Source organism: Haematobia irritans, chromosome 5 (assembly GCF_050003625.1).
Source record: "Haematobia irritans isolate KBUSLIRL chromosome 5, ASM5000362v1, whole genome shotgun sequence".
In the NCBI taxonomy this organism is placed as follows: Eukaryota; Metazoa; Arthropoda; class Insecta; order Diptera; family Muscidae; genus Haematobia; species Haematobia irritans.
Genome location: NC_134401.1, coordinates 154,301,392 through 154,323,559, shown reverse-complemented (window position 1 = coordinate 154,323,559; position 22,168 = coordinate 154,301,392). Strand labels below are relative to the sequence as shown.

At 31.2% G+C, this 22,168-nt stretch overlaps 1 protein-coding gene across 1 annotated transcript in view; it reads right to left on the bottom strand.

Moving 5' to 3' along the window:
• LOC142240837 (uncharacterized) overlaps positions 1-20,745 on the bottom strand; it is a 159,402-nt gene extending 138,657 nt beyond the window's left edge. The window contains exon 1 of the mRNA XM_075312583.1: positions 20,288-20,745. Coding sequence (XP_075168698.1) covers positions 20,288-20,317 — 30 coding nt within the window. The 5' untranslated portion in view covers positions 20,318-20,745. The remainder of the gene's footprint in view (positions 1-20,287) is intronic.
• Positions 20,746-22,168: the final 1,423 nt, after the last annotated feature.

The following is a 22,168-nucleotide window of genomic DNA, read 5'->3' as shown; positions in this document are numbered from 1 at the left end:
TGACCTCCGGTGCCTTTTGGAGAAGCAAAATTCATCCGATCTGCTTTAAATTTGGTACGTGGTGGTAGTATATGATATTTAACAACCATGCCAAAAGTGGTCCATATCAGTCCATAATCGTACATAGCCCCATATAAACCGATCCCGAGATTTGGTTTTGGAACCTCTTGGAGGAGCAAATTTCATCCGAGTGAGTTGAAAATTGGTACATTGTGCTAGTATATGGTCGTTAACAACCATGTCTAACTAGGTCCATATCGGTTTATAGTTATATATGGCCCTCAGATAAATCGATCCCCAATCACACAAAATTGGTCCATATCAAGTTCATAATATTATATAGCCCCCATATAAGCGACGCAATTCTGGCTCTCTACGTACAAAAAGTCCATATCGATTCGTAATTATTTGTAGACTTAACTATACATAACTTTTTTGTCTAATATATACCATGTATGGACTAAATCACAGTCTTTCGTAGAAGTTTCTACGCAATCCATGGTGGTGGGTACATAAGATTCGGCCTGGCCGAACTTGCGGCCCTATGTACTTTTTTTTTTTTTTTTTTTTTGCTGGTTATAGATATTTTTGTTTATTGGCAAACTATATTGAATTTTCCATTCAGTACATATTGATATCATGATATTACGTGCTTCCATAGATAAACTTCCGGCCTGTGAACGTGAGTTGCAAAATATTGTATATGACCATAGCTGGAGGTTCTTGATGAATTCAAGTGTACTTCAAATACACTTAACATTATTGGCAAAAATTTGAATTTGAATACTAAGTGTAAACATATTGAACATTTGTTTATATACAGTTTAATTTAAAAGTGGCAAGGAAATTACTAGAAAATATGCTCGGTTATTTATTTATTTTGAAGGCAGAGAAAAAAATATGAAGTCTTCTCTGTTTTTACATAAAGGGTGATACGGTCAAAATTTGGTCAATATAAACTTGACGTATTTCTTTCAATTTTGCATTTAAAAAACCTGAACACCCCTCATTTAGAAGGTGTGTGTGTGTGTAGAATGTTGCTCCTATTTTGATTTTGGAATTCACTCTTCAGTTGTCAAAATGCCGTCCAAACAAGAAGAGCAGCGTATCAAAATTTTGCTCGCGCATCGCGAAAATCCGAGCTACTCGCACGCAAAGCTGGCAAAATCGCCAAAAGTTGCCAAATCAACCGTTACAAATGTAATTAAAGTGTTTGGGGAACGTTTGTCGACAGCCAGGAAGTCTGGATCGGGGGGGAAATCGAAAACCGGAAGCCGCTGAGACGACAAAGAGAGTTGCCGGTAGTTTCAAGCGGGGTGTATCGTCTACAACCGTGCATTGAGCCAAAAAACGAGCAGGACTATCAACTTACAAGAAGGTAGTGACTCCAAATCGCGATGATAAACAAAATACGACGGCCAAAGCGCGATCCCGGAGGCTGTACACGACGATGCTGACGAAGTTTTGACTGCGTGGTAATGGACGACGAAACCTACGTCAAAGCCGACTACAAGCAGCTTCCGGGACAGGAGTTTTATACGGCAAAAGGAAGGGGAAAGGTAGCAGATATTTTCAAGCACATAAAACTGTCAAAGTTCGCAAAGAAATATCTGGTTTGGCAAGCCATCTGTACCTGTGGCTTGAAAAGCAGCATTTTTATAGCTTCCGGGACTGTCAACCAAGAAATTTACGTGAAAGAGTGTTTGAATAAACGTCAGCTGCCTTTCCTGAAGAAACACGGTTGTTCCGTACTGTTTTGGCCGGATTTGGCATCTTGCCATTACGGTAAAAAGGCCATGGAGTGGTACGCCGCCAACAACGAACAGGTGGTTCCCAAGGACAAGAACCCTCCCAACACGCCAGAGCTCAGCCCAATTGAGAAATACTGGGCTATTGTCAAGCGGAACCTAAAGAAGACCAAAAAAACTGCTAAGGACGAGCAGCAGTTCAAGGCAAACTGTCTTTCTGCGGCGAAGAAGGTGGCTGTATAAAATGTGATGGCAGGTGTCAAGCGTGAGGCCCGGCAATTCGGATTTGGAAAAGCGAAAGCCTAACTGAATATTTTTCCTGAATTTTATACTAATTGAACTTGAAAAAGAAATTCAATTTGATTTTTTAAATAAACGATTTCACCGATTTACACGCGTTTTCCTTTGACCAAATTTTGACCGTATCACCCTTTATACCCCAATAGGTGAAGCCCGAAGTACAAAAGTCCTGGTAATAAAGATTTTTTAAATGGCTACACCGAAGGTTCCGCACTGAAGATCTAATAGATTTGTGAAAAGTTTGAGCCGAGACAGAGGTTACAAAATTCAGGAGAACTAGACTGGGGCCATATAAGCACATTTAAGAAATAAATTGGAAAATAAGCTTTCATACTCTCAACATGCCTATTTAAAGGGCAAATCTGCGTAGAATACACACTGGCGGCATTTCTGGATATTGAAGGCTTCTTCAGTAATAACACAAGGCTTGAAAAGGTACTACTTGACTAGAGAAAAATAGCGTGAGTGAGCTAGTAACATACTGGATTGAGAGAATGCTACGCCTTAGGAGCATAGAAGCGGAATTGGCAGATTCCAAACGACATGCGGCTACGACAAAACGATTTCCTCAGCGGGGGACAATATCACTTGTGCTATGGCTACTGATATTGGATGAGATTCTTACCGTCCCAACAAAAATCAAGTATATACGGACGTAAGTTCGGCCAGGCCGAATCTTATGTACCCACCACCATGGATTGCATAGAAACTTCTACTAAAGACGGTCATCCACAATTAAATTACTTGGGTTGCGGCCGATGGCAAGGCATCTTAAAATTTCTTAACATCATCTTCTAAATAGTAAGTTAGTCAATGCGGGATATATAGTAGACAAAAGAAAGGTCGATTAAATACGTATATATACAGTTCTTGACCGGTATATATACGGAAGTATTAACTACGAACCGATACGAATTTTTGTGCGTTAATAATAGAGCCATAATTGAAATATGGAGGTCGCTTTATATGGGGGCTATATACACTGAAAAAAATATTGTCGTGAGATCAAAGATTTCGTGTCTTTAAAATACGAATGCAAATTTTGCTTAGCATAGAAGACGCATTTTTCTAATATAAAGTTGTTTTCCTTGTCCAAAAGTCGATAAACTTTTCACTGAAGTCGTGTTGTCCTTATAATTAAGTGATGGGACTTAAAAAAGGGTATCATAACATGAAAGAAATTTTTTTTGGGCTAAGGTCAACGTGACATTAATAAATCAGAAAAATTCTTTAAATTTAATGAAATTGTCTTTAAATTTGTTGTCCTTTTGCATCTTGACTACAAAGCAAAAAATCGTTCAAAAATAGGACATGTTTTTCAACGCTTTAGTTTAAAGACGTTTTTTCCTTGAAACATAGCATAATTGCTACTGGAAGGCTCGTCTGAATTTGGAAAATAAACTTCTCGTTAACTCGTTTTTAAATGACTTTGATAGCATATGAAGAAAAAATGCTGAAAAAGCGAAAAATAACAAGTAGGGAAAGTCTTAAATCGGGCGGGGCCGACTATATTATACCCTTCACCACTTTGTAAGTCCACATTTTCGATACCATATCAAATCCGTCCAGCAGATCTGTACAGAGTTCTGCAATACTTATAGATTTTACATTTAAGTCGGCTAATGCGCTGAGGTGGAACACAATGTTAGTAAAAACACAAGTATAAACGGCCGTAAGTTCGGCCAGGCCGAATCTTATGTACCCTCCACCATGGATTGCGTCAATCGAATTACTTGGGTTGTGGTATCTTAATTCGTTTTCTAAATTGTGTGTTTGTCCATACGTGGTATACATTAGACAAAAAAAGTATGTGTAGGTAAGTCTACAAATAATTACGAATCGATATGGACTTTTGCACGGTACGTAGGGAGCCAGAATTGCAATATGGGGTCGCTTATATGGGGGCTATATACAATTATTGATATGGACCAATTTTTGTGTGATTGGGGATCGATTAATCTGAGGGCTATATATAACTATAGACCGATATGCACCTAGTTAGGCATAGTTGTTAACGGCCATATACTAGCACAATGTACCAAATTTCAACTAACTCGGATGAAATTTGCTCCTCCAAGAAGCTTCAAAACCAAATATCGGGATCGGTTTATATGAGGGCTATATATGATTATGGACTGATATGGACCACTTTTGGCATGGTTGTTAAATATCATATACTACCACCACGTACAAAATTTCAACCAGATCGGATGAATTTTGCTTCTCCAAAAGGCACCGGAGGTCAAATCTGGGGATCGGTTTATATGGGTGCTATATATAATTATGGACTGATATGAACCAATTCCTGCATGGTTGTTGGATACCATATACTAACATCACGTACCAAATTTCAACCGAATCGGATGAAGTTTGCTCTTCCAAGGGGCTCCAGAGGTCAAATCTGGGGATCGGTTTATACGGGGGCTATATATAATTATGGACCGGTTTCGACCAATTTTTGCATGGGAGTTTGAGGCCATATATTAACACCACGTACCAAATTTCAACTGAATCAGATGCATTTTTGTCTTCCAAGAGGCTCCGGAGGTCAAATCTGGTGATCGGTTTATATGGGGGCTATATATAATTATGGACCGATGTGGACCAATTTGTGCATGGTTGTTAGAGTCTATATACTAACACCATGTATCAAATTTCAGCCGGATCGGATGAAATTTGCTTCTCTTAGAGGCCTCACAAGCCAAATCGGGGGACCGGTTTATATGGGGGCTATATATAGTTATGGGCCGATGTGGACCAGTTTTTGCATGGTTGTTAGAGACCATATACTAACACCATGTACCAAATTTCAGCCGGATCGGATGAAATTTGCTTCTCTTAGAGGCCTCGCAATCCAAATCGGGGGATCGGTTTATATGGGGGCTATATATAATTATGGACCGATGTGTACCAATTTTTGCATGGTTGTTAGAGACCATATACTAACATCATGTACCAAATTTCAGCCGGATCGGATGAAATTTGCTTCTCTTAGAGGCCTCGCAAGCCAAATCGGGGGATCGGTTTATATGGGGGCTATATATAATAATGGACCGATGTGGATCAATTTTTGCATGGTTGTTAAAGACCATATACTGACACCATGTACCAAATTTCAGCCGGATCGGATGAAATTTGCTTCTCTTAGGGGCCTCGCAAGCCAAATCGGGGGATCGGTTTATATGGGGGCTATATATAATTATGGACCGATGTGAACCAATTTTTGCATGGTTGTTAGAGACCATATACTTACACCATGTACCAAATTTCAGCCGTATCGGATGAAATTTGCTTCTCTTAGAGGCCTCGCAAGCCAAATTTTGGGGTCCGTTTATATGGGGGCTATACGTAAAAGTGGACCGATATGGCCCATTTGCAATAGTATCCGACCTACATCAATAACAACTAATTGTGCCAAGTTTCAAGTCGATAGCTTGTTTCGTTCGGAAGTTAGCGTGATTTCAACAGACGGACGGACGGACGGACGGACATGCTCAGATCGACTCAGAATTTCACCACGACCCAGAATATATATACTTTATGGGGTCTTAGAGCAATATTTCGATGTGTTACAAACGGAATGACAAAGTTAATATACCCCCCATCCTATGGTGGTGGGTATAAAAATTTGCTTTCTAGAAGCAAGTACACAAAACCTAAATTTAAAAGAGAATTGTGTCTTAAAAGTATCCTAACTTGTATTCTCCGCTTCTTTGGCTCGGAATCAATACCAAATTTTTTAAAGTAAAGACAAAGATTTTGTATGTATATGTATGTATGTATTTGGGGTTTTCCCAAATACATACATTTAAATATCACTCGATTTGGACAGAATTTGATAGACTTTTACAAAATCTATAGACTCAAAATTTAAGTCGGCTAATGGACTAGGGTGGAACACAATGTTAGTAAAAAATATGGGAAACATTTAAATCTGAAGCAATCTTAAGGAAACTTCGCAAAAGTTTATTTATGATTTATCGCTCGATATGTATGTATTAGAAGTTTAAGAAAATTAGAGTCATTTTTCCAACTATTCGACTAAGCAGTGGCGATTTTACAAGGAAAATTTTGGTATTTTGTCCATTTTTGTCGAAATCAGAAAAACATATATATGGGAGCTATATCTAAATCTGAACCGATTTCAACCAAATTTGGCACGCATAGCAACAATGCTAATTCTACTCCCTGTGCAAAATTTCAACTAAATCGGAGCAAAAAATTAGCCTCTGTGGTCATATGAGTGTAAATCGGGCGAAAGCTATATATGGGAGCTATATCTAAATCTGAACCGATTTCAACCAAATTTGGCACGCATAGCTACAATGCTCATTCTACTCCCTGTGCAAAATTTCAATTAAATCGGAGTAAAAGATTGGCCTCTGTGGTCATATGAGTGTAAATCGGGCGAAAGCTATATATGGGAGCTATATCTAAATCTGAACCGATTTCCACCAAATTTGACACGCATAGCTATAATGCTAATTCTACTCTCTGTGCAAAATTTCAACTAAATCGGAGCAAAAAATTGGCCTCTGTGGACAAAGGAGTGTAAATCGGGCGAAAGCTATATATGGGAGCTATATCTAAATCTGAATCGATTTGGATGATATTTTGCAAGTTTTTCGAGACTCATAAAATATTGGGTTGTTCGGAATTTGAGGAAGATCGGTTGATATACACGCCAATTATGACCAGATCGGTGAAAAATATATATGGCAGCTATATCTAAATCTGAACCGATTTTTTCCAAAATCAATAGGGATCGTCTTTGAGCCGAAACAGGACCCCATACCAAATTTTAGGACAATCGGACTAAAACTGCGAGCTGTACTTTGCACACAAAAATACATCAACAGACAGATAGACGGACAGACAGACAGACAGACAGACAGACAGACAGACAGACGGACATAGCTAAATCGACTCAGAATTTAATTCTAAGACGATCGGTATACAAAACGACTTTTCCTCTCAGACTTTTCCTTCTTGGCGTTACATACAAATGCACAAACTTATTATACCCTGTACCACAGTAGTGGTGAAGGGTATAACAATTTCGCCAAGTGCATTCATCATTGAGGGGCATTAAAGGAAATTTTATAGGTTTTTTGGTATATTCTACTAAAATATTTTCAATAACAATTTAACCACGATATACATCTTCACTAAATATCGTGCGCATGCGCAACAGATTGCTTGTCTCCATGTGAGAGGCAGGATGCGTGACCAATTCAAAGAAGGTCAGTGCAAAAGTCTCATAGCATAGCATAGTGCAATTGTGTTTGCCAAACAATGTCACAGTCAAGAGACCCAATTTGAATTTTTAATGAAAAAAAAAATGACATTTGTGTCCGTATACGTGACAATAGACTCGAAGAAACAATTAAGCTCCACAAAACTAATATGGTCATTAACAATAGTTGCTTTCATTTGAAAATGCACGGTTAACCACGGTTAAAACCACAAATTTATGGCCAATGGAGGTGATAAAATACAAGCGATTTAAACAAATGACTACAATGGATTAAAAACGAAATTCTATGGCGATTAATTAAATTCAATTGAGTTTTTCATTTCACTGCCACGATGATTAATGTGACAACAGGGAATTATGGATAAAACCGCTAAATTCCATCATAGCCACGTGTCTTGATAATTAAATAAATAACGAATAATTCTCACGCTAAACGACGACTATGTTAATAAGGTGTTCATTGACATGAACGAGCTATTAGTTACTGATTCGATTTGTGAAAATTGTTTATTATATTTAATAATTTAATCAAAAACAATTAAATATACATTTAACAATAATATTAACATACTTGTTCAAACTCATGTTAGTAGAAAAATTTATTTTGTTTATTTTTTTTTTCGATCAGAATCATATGATTCACCTGTCCCTGAACCCAGATTCCCAATATTTGTATCTAAATGATTAAGTACCGATCGGTCTCTTACAAATTCATTCACCTGAATCAAATAAATTTAAATCATTTATAAAACTCATAGGTGGACGGGCAGCTACCCAGCAAAAAAAAAAAACGTCGCCAAAAATGTAATGAATATGTTCTTTTTGGATCCAGAAGTGGCGCAAAATTGACGCAGAAGCGATGAATTTAACATCCCAGCAAAAAAAATTGGAAGTTGTTCCACAAACATTTCTTTTAAAGCCCGTCCCTGAATCCCCCATCGAGTATTTGCAACTTCCGATGCAGTCCTTTTGGACAAGTCCACAAAAATTTCTTCTAAAGCGCATCGTGGGATCCCCCAATAATTTTTTTCCACTTCCGATGCAGTCCTTTTGGACAAGTATTAGAAAGAACGCAATCAGGCTATTTTAAGTGCAAATTTTGTATAATTAAATTTTGCAAAAAAATAGAAAACTAATAAAAAACTAAAAAGAAAAAAAAAATAGAAATTAATAAAAAAAGTAAACAAAATAATAAAATAAATAAATTTCATCCCCGCTGGAATTTGAACCTGTGCCGTTTGACTTTTTCGCTTCCATGGAAGTTCTTTTGAGAAGGTTTTGCAAATTACGAGAATTTTTAATTTTTTGTTGATTTTTAATGGCTAAAATAAAAAATAAAAACGATGCATGACATAAAAAAATAATTTTATAGAAAAATATTTGATTTAAAAAAAATTGCCGCTGGTGCGATTTTAACATGCGTTTCTTATTTTTTCGTTCATACTAATAAGAACATCTCGAGAAGCAATTAGAATGTTCCTTGGTGTCGTATTACGATCATATCACAAACATTTGATTTGACCTTTCGACGCTTTATGTTCAATGGCGTATGTGGCTGAGTGTGCTAAGGCGTTCTGTTATGGTGCCAGCAAACCCAGGTTCAACCCCTGGTCGGAGCGAAAAAGTTTTTCAAATTGTAAAAATTAGATAATAGGAAAATAATTGTGTAATAAAACATATTGATGAAAAAAAGGAAATTGGTTGAAAAAAAATTTTTTTTTTTCGCTTTTTAAATTTCTTCATTCAAATTAACTTCCAGGGCAAAACTTCTAAAGCAATGAAAAGGATCCAAAAAGGGAGTACTTCCGTCCTATGACAAGCCCATGTAAAATTCATTGGAGATGATCCAAGTTTGCACTACTTCCGGATTACAGATTGGGGATCCAAACTACTTTTTTGGAAGCTCTTTTTTTGCTGGGATGGGCTTGTCATAGAACGGAAGTCCTCCATGTCAACAACCGTTGCACTGAATTTGCGTCATTTCTTTAGGTGTGATCCGAATTCAATGCTTCAATGTAAATTAAAAAATTCTGTGATATTTTGTCACAAAATTAATTTTTATAATTTTTAATGGATCCTAACGCTTGTCTCAAACGTTTGACTTCAAATTTTTTCAAAAATTCTCAATTTTTTCAGATTGGATTTAGAATTTTTTTCAACCAAATTTAAATGGTTAGTACCATTTTATGAATTCTTACTCTGTTTTTAACTTATTTGAAACAAAAAAAAGTTAAAATTACCCATTAAAAATATGACAAAAAGCATGTTATAAAAAATTGAATGAAAATAACTTCCTGGATACTTAAAATAAAGAACATCATTGGGAGTGCCTCCTCTGGAAGTGCTTTTAAAGTTGTGCCTTCGGAAGAACTTACAAATTTTTTTTTGCTGGGTATTTATATGTATTAGTCATTCAAGAGTAAACTAACAAACCGGCTATATGAGAATTTCATCTGCTTTAAAAAGTGGTGCACTAATTTAAAACAAGCCTACATTTATGAGAAATCCTTATATTCAACATGAAAACGAGTTGGGTTCAAATATTTTTAAAGTATATATTTCAAGTATCGATTTCTAATGGAAAGATTCGCGCAGAAAAGGTATATGATCACGCCAAACATATTTCAAGAAGAAAATATTATTTTTGGATGGTGAACATGGAATATGGTCCCTTTGGAAATGCGCCTCAAAACCTAATAGTTTTACGATCGCAAACAAAGATATGGAAAACAAAAACACCAAACTGTTATACCTTTTTGGAGGGCAACTTAATTTCAGTGTTAGGGACCGCTGGCTTATGAAAATAAAGCCCAATTTTTGGGTTGTGCTTCAATTTCAAGTTTGGCCTATTTTCGCATTCTGGGATTTGATAATGGTGGCAAATATACACATTATTGTTGTTCTGAATAGCATTGTATCGCATAAAATTTGGGTTTTGTGTGGGAGCGGCCTTCAGCCTGGGTTTACGCCTTTCTCCTATGGACATAGTCCAAAGTGGGCTGATACGATTTCCAACCACGGTTGCCATAGTTGGTAGAATTCTAACAAAAATGGTAGATTTTTTACTGATGTTTTAATAGATTTTGCAAAATTGTCCTTTCCAACTAAGAGGTATTTCACAAACGTCCTCTAGAAATAAAATTTTGACAAAATTTCCTCCAGAAATAAAATGTTGATAAAAATTTCTCTAGAAATAAAATTTTGAAAAATTTCCTCTAGAAATAAAATTTTGACAAAATTTCCTCTAGAAATAAAATGTTCTTGAAATAAAATTTTCTAGAACATTTTTTTTCTAGAAATAAAATTTTTTTAGAAATAAAATTTTTCTAGAAATAAAATTTTTCTAGAAATAAAATTTTGAAAAATTTCCTCTAGAAATAAAATTTTGACAAAATATTCTATAGAAAAAAAAAAATTTGACAAAATATTCTATGGAAAAAAATTTGGCAAAATTTCCTCTAGAAATAAAATTTTGACCAAATTTTATATAGAAATAAAGTTTTTCAAAAAATTTCAAAAGAAATAAAATTTCCCAAAAATTTTCTATAAAAGTAAAATTTTTATTCTGTAGAAATTGCAACAATTTTCTATTTAAATAAAATTTCTTTATAAATAACATTTTGCAAAACTTTTCTACCAAAAGAAATTGTGCAAAAATTTTCTATAGAAATAAAATTGTGCAAAAATTTTCTATAGAAATAAAATTTTGCAAAAATTTTCTATAGAAATAAAATTTTGCAAAAATTTTCTAGCTAAATAAATTTTTTGCAAAAATTTTCTAGCTAAATAAAATTTTGCTAAAATATTCTACCAAAATAAAATTTTTCAAAAAATTTCAAAAGAAATAAAATTTCACAAAAATTTTCTATAAAAGTAAAATTTTTATTCTGTAGAAATTGCAACAATTTTCTATTTAAATAAAATTTCTTTATAAATAACATTTTGCAAAACTTTTCTACCAAAAGAAATTGTGCAAAAATTTTCTATAGAAATAAAATTTTGCAAAAATTTTCTATAGAAATAAAATTTTGCAAAAATTTTCTAGCTAAATAAATTTTTTGCAAAAATTTTCTAGCTAAATAAAATTTTGCTAAAATATTCCACCAAAATAAAATTTTTCAAAAAATTTCAAAAGAAATAAAATTTCACAAAAATTTTCTATAAAAGTAAAATTTTTATTCTGTAGAAATTGCAACAATTTTCTATTTAAATAAAATTTCTTTATAAATAACATTTTGCAAAACTTTTCTACCAAAAGAAATTGTGCAAAAATTTTCTATAGAAATAAAATTTTGCAAAAATTTTCTATAGAAATAAAATTTTGCAAAAATTTTCTATAGAAATAAAATTTTGCAAAAACTTTCTAGCTAAATAAAATTTTTGCAAAAATTTTCTAGCTAAATAAAATTTTGCTAAAATATTCTACCAAAATAAAATTTTGCAAGAAATTCTATAGAAATAAAATTTTTCAAAACTTTTCTTTAATAGTAAAATTTTGCAAAAATTTTCTGTAAAAATAAAATTTTGCAAAAATTTTCTGTAAAATTAATATTTTGTAAAAATTTTCTATAAAAGTACAATTTTGCAAACATTTTTTGATGAACTAAAATTTTGATAAAATTTCTTACAAAAATAAAATTTTGGCAAAATTTTCTTAAGAAATAAATTTTTGAAAAAATTATCCAAAGATAACAAGTAAGGAAAGTCTAAAGTCGGGCGGGCCGACTATATTATACCCTTCACCACTATGTATAGCAACATTTTTGAAACCATCTTAACACCTTCAAATTTGTTTGGAACTACGAGTATATAAAATATGAAACGATTTGGATAATTTTTGTGAAACTTTTACAAAATCGCTAGACTTAAAATTTAAATTGGTTAATCACCGGGACGGGTCACAATGTTAGTAAAAAAATATTCGAAATTTTTAATTTGCAAAATATGTCTAAAGCCTGCATTTATGATTTAACGTTTGATACACACGAATCAGAGTATAGGTAAATTTGAATTATTTGTGCGTGTTTTCGACTTAGCAGTGACGATTTTACAAGGAAAATGTTCGAATTTTGGTCATATTTGCTAAAATCGGAAGAACATATATATGGGGTTTTGTCTGATTCTGAGCCGATTTTGATAAAATTTGGCACACATTTGCTAAAGTTTAATTTAAAACTTCTACATTTTCGAAATGAAACTTTGGCCTTCGTGGTCATATGAGTGTAAATCGGGCGGAGTATATATAGGGGAGTTATATCTAAATCTGAACCGATTTTGATCAAATTTGGCGTACTAGCAAGAATGTTAGTCCTGCTCTCTGTGCAAAACTTCAAGTAAATCGGAGTGAAATTTTGACCTATGGTGCCATATAAGTGCATATCCGGGGAAAGATATATATGGGAGCTATACCTAAATCTGAACCGATTTGGCTGATATTTCGCAAGTTTTTCGAGACTCATAAAATATTCTGATGTACGGAATTTGAAGAATATTGGTTTATAAATACGCCTATTATGATCAGATCGGTGGTAAATATATATGGCAGTCTTATCTAAATCTGAACCGATTTTTTCCAAAATTAATCGGAATCGTCTTTGAGCCGAAGAAAGACCCTGAGCCAAATTTGAGGACGATCGGACATAAGTTGAGAGCTGTACTTTGCTCACAAAAATACATTAACAGACAGACGGACAGACAGACTGACATCGTTAAATCGACTCAGAATTTAATTCTAAGACGATCGGTATACTAAAAGATGGGTCTAAGACCGGTATTTCTTAGCGTTGCATACAAATGCACAAACTTATTATACCCTGCACCACAAAAAAAATTTCTATAGAAAAAAAGCTACTATTGTAGTTTAGTCAACGCAATGGTTTTAAAGCTGAGATCAAAACAACAAATATGACTAAAGTACAAACCAACAATAAAAACAAACAACGAAATAAAATTTTGCAAAAATTTTCTATAAAAGTTCAATTTTGCTAAAAATTTTTCTCTAGGAATAATATTTTCCAAAAAAAAATCTATAAAAATAAAATTTTACAAAAACTGTCTATTAAACTTACAATTTTGGCAAAATTATCTAAAGAAAAAAATTGACAAAATTTTCTATAACAATAAAATTTTGCAAACATTTCCTTTTCTATAGAAATAAAATTTTGCAAAAATTTCCTTTTCTATAGAAATAAAATTTTGGAAAAAAATTTCTGTAAAAATAAAAGTTTGCAAACATTTTCTGTCAATATAAAAATTTTGCAAAAATTTTCTATAGAAATAAAATTTTAACCAAATTTTCTATAGAAATAAAAAATTTCTAAAAAAAATAAAATTTTGCAAAAATTTTCTACAAAAATAAAAGTTTCTATAGAAATAAAATTTTGACAAAATTTTCTATAGGAATAAATTTTTGATACAATTTTCTATAGAAATAAAATGTTGGAAACTTTTTAATAAAAATAAAATTTGGAGAATATTTTTATGGAAATAAAAATTTTACAAAATTTTCTATAGAAATAACATTTTGCAAAACTTTTCTACCAATATAATATATTGCAAAAATTTTCTACAAAAAAAAAAAAATTGCAACAATTTTCTATAAAAATAAAATTTTGCAAATATTTTCTACCAAAATAAAATTTTGCAATAATTTTCTATAAAAATTAAATTTTGCAAAAATTTTCTAAAAAAATGAAATTTTGCAAAAATCTTCTAAAAAAATAAAATTTTGGAAAATTGTTCTAAAGAAATGAAATTTTGCAAAAATTTTCTAAAGAAATAAAACATTACAAAAATTTCTATGAAAGATAACTTTGCAAAATTTTTCTGTAAAAATAAAACTTTGCAAAAATTTTTTGTAAAAATAAAATTTTGCAAAAATTTTCACCCAGAATAAAATTTAGCACAGTGTGTCTATAAAAATAAAATTTTGCAAAAATTTGACAAGAAATTGACCAAAACCTTCAAAATAAGATTTTTTAAATTTGGTTAGCTGATGGCCTTTGTAGCCAATGCTACTATTGTAATATTATTCTTATATTATACTATAAGTCTAATTTTGTAAATAAATAAATTTGGTAAATTTGGTAGGAATAAATTTTTGATACAATTTTCTATAGAAATAAAGTTTTGGAAACTTTTTAATAAAAATAAAATTTGGAGAACATTTTTATGGAAATAAAAATTTTACAAAATTTTCTATAGAAATAACATTTTGCAAAACTTTTCTACCCATGTAATATATTGCAAAAATTTTCTATAAAAATAAAATTTTGCAAAAATTTTCTACCAAAATAAAATTTTGCAACAATTTTCTATAAAAATAAAATTTTGCAAATATTTTCTACCAAAATAAAATTTTGCAACAATTTTCTATAAAAATTAAATTTTGCAAAAATTTTCTAAAAAAATGAAATTTTGCAAAAATTTTCTAAAGAAATAAAATTTTGCAAAAATGTTCTAAAGAAATGAAATTTTGCAATAATTTTCTAAAGAAATAAAATTTTCCAAAAATTTCTATGAAAGTAAAACTTTGCAAAAATTTTCTGTAAAAATAAAACTTTGCAAAATTTTTTTGTAAAAATAAAATTTTGCAAAAATTTTCACCCAGAATAAAATTTAGCAGTCTGTCTATAAAAATAAAAATTTTCAAAAATTTGACAAGAAATTGACCAAAACCTTCAAAATAAAATTTTTTAAATTTGGTAAATTTGGTAGGAATACATTTTTGATACAATTTTCTATAGAAATAAAATTTTGGAAACTTTTTAATAAAAATAAAATGTGGAGAACATTTTTATGGAAATAAAAATTTTACAAAATTTTCTATAGAAATAATATTTTGCAAAACTTTTCTACCAATATAATATATTGCAAAAATTTTCTATAAAAATAAAATTTTGCAAAAATTTTCTACCAAAATAAAATTTTGCAACAATTTTCTATAAAAATAAAATTTTGCAAATATTTTCTACCAAAATAAAATTTTGCAACAATTTTCTATAAAAATTAAATTTTGCAAAAATTTTCTAAAAAAATGAAATTTTGCAAAAATTTTCTAAAGAAATAAAATTTTGCAAAAATGTTCTAAAGAAATGAAATTTTGCAAAAATTTTCTAAAGAAATAAAATTTTGCAAAAATGTTCTAAAGAAATGAAATTTTGCAAAAATTTTCTAAAGAAATAAAATTTTCCAAAAATTTCTATGAAAGTAAAACTTTGCAAAAATTTTCTGTAAAAATAAAACTTTGCAAAATTTGTTTGTAAAAATAAAATTTTGCAAAAATTTTCACCCAGAATAAAATTTAGCACAGTCTGTCTATAAAAATAAAATTTTGCAAAAATTTAACAAGTAATTGGCCAAAGTCTTCAAAATAAGATTTTTTAAAGTTGGTACATTTTTCTTCAAATTGTGGTAAATTATTTTTGGCACGAGTGGCAACCGTGCTCTGTGACCAATTTAGTGTGTTACAAATTGGATGACAAAGCTTGAAATATAAGCTAAAATATATTTTACGGATATTACATCTTTGGTTTGAAGTTGGTTTTTGAAATTAAAAAAAAAAATGTTTACTCAGAATTATCTGTTATGATTTATATTTAAGAAAAAATATAAAACGATCTTCTTAACATCTGGAACAATGCATTATTTTGTGGTTTTTTATATAAATATAACAATAAAATTTTAAATGAACAATATTTGTCAAACACCTTTAATTCATTGAGTTTGGCGTAGGATGGAAATTATGTGAAAGATATTTTTTAATGTGTTTTGTTTTAATAAAAAATCAATATTTCATGAAATATGTTAATTGATTGCCGTCATGGTTCTTAAAACCGCCATAATTTGAAATAGATTTTTATGTCATTCACTTATAAGGAATATTCACACAAAATTAGAACAAACAGTAAAATACATTTCCTAATTGACCACGACTACCATTTTTAGAGATAGAAAGTTTTCTTGTTCATATGTGCTAGGGGAGAAATATTAGATTTGGGTTCACATTTTGCTGATGCTCTAACCTGAACATTCGGACTAGGCTCCGTAGAAATATTTTAACATTAATGATTTATAAAATCATCATAAAAAAGATGAAAAAATTAACTATTTTATTTGATGGGAATAATGAACTACCTCGTATGAAAATTGAACTAAATTATACACCACTTTTGAGATTTCCGCAACGCAGAAAAAGTAATGACCTGGTATACTTTTAAACTACAATTTCGAAATAAGACCCTTTCAAAGGAGAAAAAATGAACAAAAAGTAAAAAAAATAATTGGCATCAAAACCTTATCATCCTGGCAAAAAAAATTTGGAATTTCTTCCCAAGTGATTGCCTTTTAAGTACATCCAAAAATCCTCTTCTAAGAGATGGACATTATTTTCAGTTTATTGCATTGGTGGCAATTCTTCTTTGCAGGAATATTAGCTACGACATTGGTTACTATTTTTGGAATTTGTACGAACATTTTCATCTGCTTTAGTTAACACTGAAATTATTTGTACGGCCATTGAACTTTATACCCATGTTTAGTTCATAAATTTTTTAAGACATACTTGGTATGCGAAAAATTAAAATTATACAAGTATATACGGCCGTAAGTTCGGCGAAGACGAAGCTTATGTACCCTCCACTATGGATTGCGTGGAAGCTTCTACTGAAGACTGTCATCCACAATCGAATTACTTGGGTTGCGGTAACACTTGCCGATGGCAAGGTATCTTAAAACTTCCTAACACCGTAATATATACCACATAGTCCATATGTGGTATAAATTAAACTAAAAAAGGCAGATTAAATACGTATATAATTAAGTTTAAAGTTTCTATAGAAATAAAATTTTGACAAAATAAAATTTTGACAAAATTTTCTATAGAAGTAAAATTTGGAAAAAATTTATATAGAAATAAAATTTTAACAAAATTTTCTATAGAAATACAATTTTGACAAAATTTACTATAGAAATAAAATTTTGACAAAATTTTCTATAGAAATAACATTTTGACAATATTTTCTATAAAAATAAAATTTTGGTAGATTATTTTTGGCTCGAGTGGGTACCATGATTATGAACCGATGTGGACCAATTATTGTGTGATTGGGGATCGGCTATATATAACTATAGACCGATATCAAGGTCGTATTCAGGGGGGGATGAGGGGGATCAAACTCCCCCCGAAATGAATGAATATTTTTATATAAATAAATATATATTTTTAGCTGCATAGAAAAATCTTATCGAAGATGTTGAAGAAAAGCTGGAGGTTTTATTTTGAAAAACGCTTACCTATAAAACTTGCACAAATCATAGAATACTATTTGAAAAACCCGTCAAACGACGGTCGAAAAAAACAAATTGTTTTTGTTCTCGCACCACAAATTTCATTTTTGGAAAATGTCTTTCTGCTTTTTATTTGTGTTTGTTGTTCTTTTTGTGAACATGACTCGCTTTGTTTGGCCATAGCAACAACAACGAAACAGCCAAACACACATGTGTAAATGAAATGGCGCAAAACCTGCGAAAAGAACCTGCCTAATTTAGCGATGGAAGCACTTGGAGACTGCAATACTTCCAAACATGCATATTCTTTAAAAATTTTGGTCACTTTGCCAGTTACTCAAGGATGGAAAATACAATTTTTAAGAAAGTACAAAAAAGGATTTTTCGAGCGGAAAGATACTTTTTACTAAATTTCAACAAAAATTTCACTGGAAAATTACTGTCAAGAGACTAACTTTTAAAAAAATACAATTTTGACAAAATTTTCTATATAAATAAAATTTTGCAAAAATTTTCTATAGAAATAAAATTTGTACAAAATTTTCTATAAAAATAAAATTTTGCAAAACTTCTATATAGAAATAAAATTTTGACAACATTTTCTACCGAAATAAAAAATCGATAATATAGAATCGCATTCTTTTTTCGACTAAAACATTCTTGAAGTTCAATAAAATCCTGTCTTTGACTATGTCTTTTACAAAATCGAGATTTTCTTCCCACATGAACATGTCTGTTTTGCCATATTTGTAAAAGACTATTAGCAAATAAGGTTGATAAAGACTTTCTCAAAATATTAAAATATTTTGTCAAAGCTATTGTACCATAAATCTGATATCGACTCAAAAAATGTCTACACAAAAGGTACTAAATCATTCGCGGGTGTACTACGGTACTGACCGGGGTGAAAATGTATTGAAAAAAGTACTATAGTACTGCATTTTCCATCCCTGCAGTTACTACGTACTCATCCGAACTTTCATTTTCAACAATGAAGAGATTAAAGACGTATCTTAGAAATTCGACTAGCGAGAGTAGACTCAATGGATTGGCATTAATGTCGGTTCATCGCCGAATAAATGTGCCGACTGAAGAAGTAATTGATTTATTTGCTGCCCAAAAAGCCCGTCGGCTCAATTTAATATTATAAAAATATTGTATACATACCTATGCATAAACAAAATTTTCTACACATGAGATTATATGAATATTTTTTTTTTAAGTTGAACCAAAATTGAAATTTGCTTCTCTTAGAGGATCCGCAAACTAACTCTGGGATCGGTTTATATGGGGGCTATATAATTATGGACCGATATGGACCAATTTTTGCACGGTTGTCAGAGACCATATACTAACACCACGTACCAAATTTCAATCGGATCGGATGCATTTTGCTCCTCTAAGAGGCTCCGGAGGTCAAATCTGGGGTCGGTTTGTATGGGGGCTATATATAATTATGGACCGATATGGACCAATTTTTGCATGGCTGTTAGAGACCATATACTTACACCATGTACCAAATTTCAGCGGGATCGGATGAAATTTGCTTCTCTTAGTGGATCCGCAAACCAAATCTGGGGATCGGTTTATATGGGGGCTATATATAATTATGGACCGATATGGACCACTTTTTGCATGGTTGTTAGAGACCATATACCAACACCACGTACCAAATAGCAATCGGATCGGATGAATTTTGCATCTCTTAGAGGATTCGCAAACCAAATCTGGGATCGGTTTATATGGGGGCTATATATAATTATGGACCGATATGGACCACTTTTTGGATGGTTGTTAGAGACCATATACTAACACCACGTACCAAATTTCAATCGGATCGGATGCATTTTGCTCCTCTAAGAGGCTCCGGAGGTCAAATCTGGGTATCGGTTTATATGGGCTCCGGAGTTCAAATCTGGGGATCTGTTAATATGGGGGCTATATATAATTATGGACCGATATGGACCAATTTTTGCATGGTTGTTAGATATCATATACTTACACCATGTACCAAATTTCAGCCGGATCGGATGCTACTCTTATAGGCTCCACAAGCCAAATCTGGGGGTCCGTTTATATGGGGGCTATTCGTAAAAGTGGACCGATATGGTCCATTTGCAATATTATCCGACCTACATCAATGGCAACTACTTGTACCAAGTTTGAAGTCGATAGCTTGTTTCGTTCGGAAGTTAGCATGATTTCAACAGACGGACGGACGGACATGTTTAGATCGACTCAGAATTTAACCACGACCCAGAATATATATACTTTATGGGGTCTTACAGCAATATTTCGATGTGTTACAAACGGAATGACAAAGTTAATATACCCCCCATCCTATGTGGGAGGGTATAACAAGTTGTTATTTGTCAATAAATTTAGCGTTAGTTTAACTGTGGACTTTTTCCCGTGTATTAAAAGTAAGTATCTATACAACTACAGATACTTTATCTAACCCCTAATATTTCATAAATGTTATAATCTCCATCGCTCACTTTGGTTTGGAATGTCTCATATTATAGAAAACGTATTCGTAAAATGCATTGAAACCACCCCACTCCATATGAATATGGCATTTGCCAAATACGTGGCTTTTATTTTGAAATATTCAAAAGTGAATTGAATACCTATCCCCATTTGTACTTAGTCAGTTAGCTGGGTGGTATCTTAGAGGGACCCTCTTCTTACTTACCTTGTCTAATTGATAGCGTGAATTAATCATATTGCTGGAGCTGTCAGAAAAATTGTATTTCTAAACGGTTATAAATCAATGGATTGTCGTAGTGTTAAACACGTTTTGGACACCCAAAAAAAAAAAAATATTAAAATTTTTTTCGTTTTTGTTGCTCTTCGGAAACCGAAAGTTAAAAAAGAGTTTATTTTCACTTTTTTTTAAAACAATTCACTAATTTTATTTTTTAGCACTTATTCATTGAGATATGAATTTTAGAAAATTTAAACACAAATCCATAGAGTAGAGAGATGGTATTATAATAGAGGCAACTGACGCAATAGAGGATAAATGCTAATTTTTTTGCCATTTACTATTTATTATTTTTTGAGCTTCTTTCTCTTTTTGTTTGTGAATTTTGGCTTAGCTTTAGTTGCAGGGAAAAGCAACCACTCCGTTTTGTATGAAATTCGCAACTGAGTACTCACTTAGTTGTGGCTTAAACACAAATAAGCTTAAGTAAAACAAACGTCAAAAGCAATGGTCAAAACAAAATGAAAATAAAAAAAAAAAAAAAAAATAAATAAAAATAATAAACTCTACACATACGCACATGCAAACAACAACGGCAAATAAGCAAAAGTTTATGAGTACAAAATAAACAGAAAACCAGGTATACGCTTCCCCAAAAAAAACAGCCAAGATAAAAAGAAACCCTCAAAAACAAAACTCAAACAGAATTCTCATACAGGCATTCATGGATTAACTCTTTTTTACCACATTAATCATGTGGACTAAGATGGACCACAGGCCTGATCATATAGAGGCCTTAGAAAGTTATTAAAAATAAGAACAATAAAAAATCGGTTTGTTCTCATTGATCTTGCTAAGAATATTTTCCTTTTTATTTAGAAGTTTTTAGTTTGAATTTAATTATTTTTCAATTTCAAATTACATTTATCTTTAATTTTTATTTTGGTTTTCATAATTAAATAAAATGTTTATTTTAATTTTTATTATACCATTCCCTATAGGATAATGTCATTCTATTTGTAATCAGGGTTGCCACAATTGGTAGAATTCTACAATAAATGGTAGATTTTTTACGGTTTGGTAGATTGGTAGAATTCTTGAAGTTCTGCTGGATTTTGTAAAATAGTCCTCTCCAACAAACCCCCATTTTCATAAAGTTCCCTTAGTGTTCCGTTAACTAACCAACTTTTAAACCATATTATGGACGAAGCTGTCATCTTGCCTACATATTCCATATGCCAATTAGGAACTTAACTGACGAAAGTTTTTCAGTTAAAGTTAACCGAAGAGAAGATATTTGCACTTTACTTTCTGTTTCTATTTTCTATAGAAATAAAATTTTGACAAAATTTTCTATAGAAATAAAATTTTGACAAAATTTTCTATAGAAATAAAATTTTGACAACATTTTCTATAGAAATAAAATGTTGACAAAATTTTCTATAGAAATAAAATTTTGGAAAAATTCTCTAGAGAAAACAATTTTTGACAAAATTTTTTATAGAAGTTAACTTTTGACAAAATTTTTCTATAAAAAAATGTTGACAAAAATTTTTTACAAAATTTTCCATAGAAATAAAATTATGAGAAAATTTGCTATTTTCTATAGAAATAAATTTTTGAAAAAATTCTCTGTAGAAATAAAATTTTATCAAATTTTTCAATAGAAATAAAATTTTGACAAATTTTTAATAGAAATAAAATTATGAGAAAATTTTCTATAGGAGTAAAAAGTAGAAAAAATAGTTTGACAACATTTTCTATAGAAATAAAAATGTTGACAAGAATTTTTATAAAAGTTAAATTTTGACAAAATTTTCGATAGAATAAAATTTTGAGAACATTTTCTATGGAAATAAAATTTTGAGA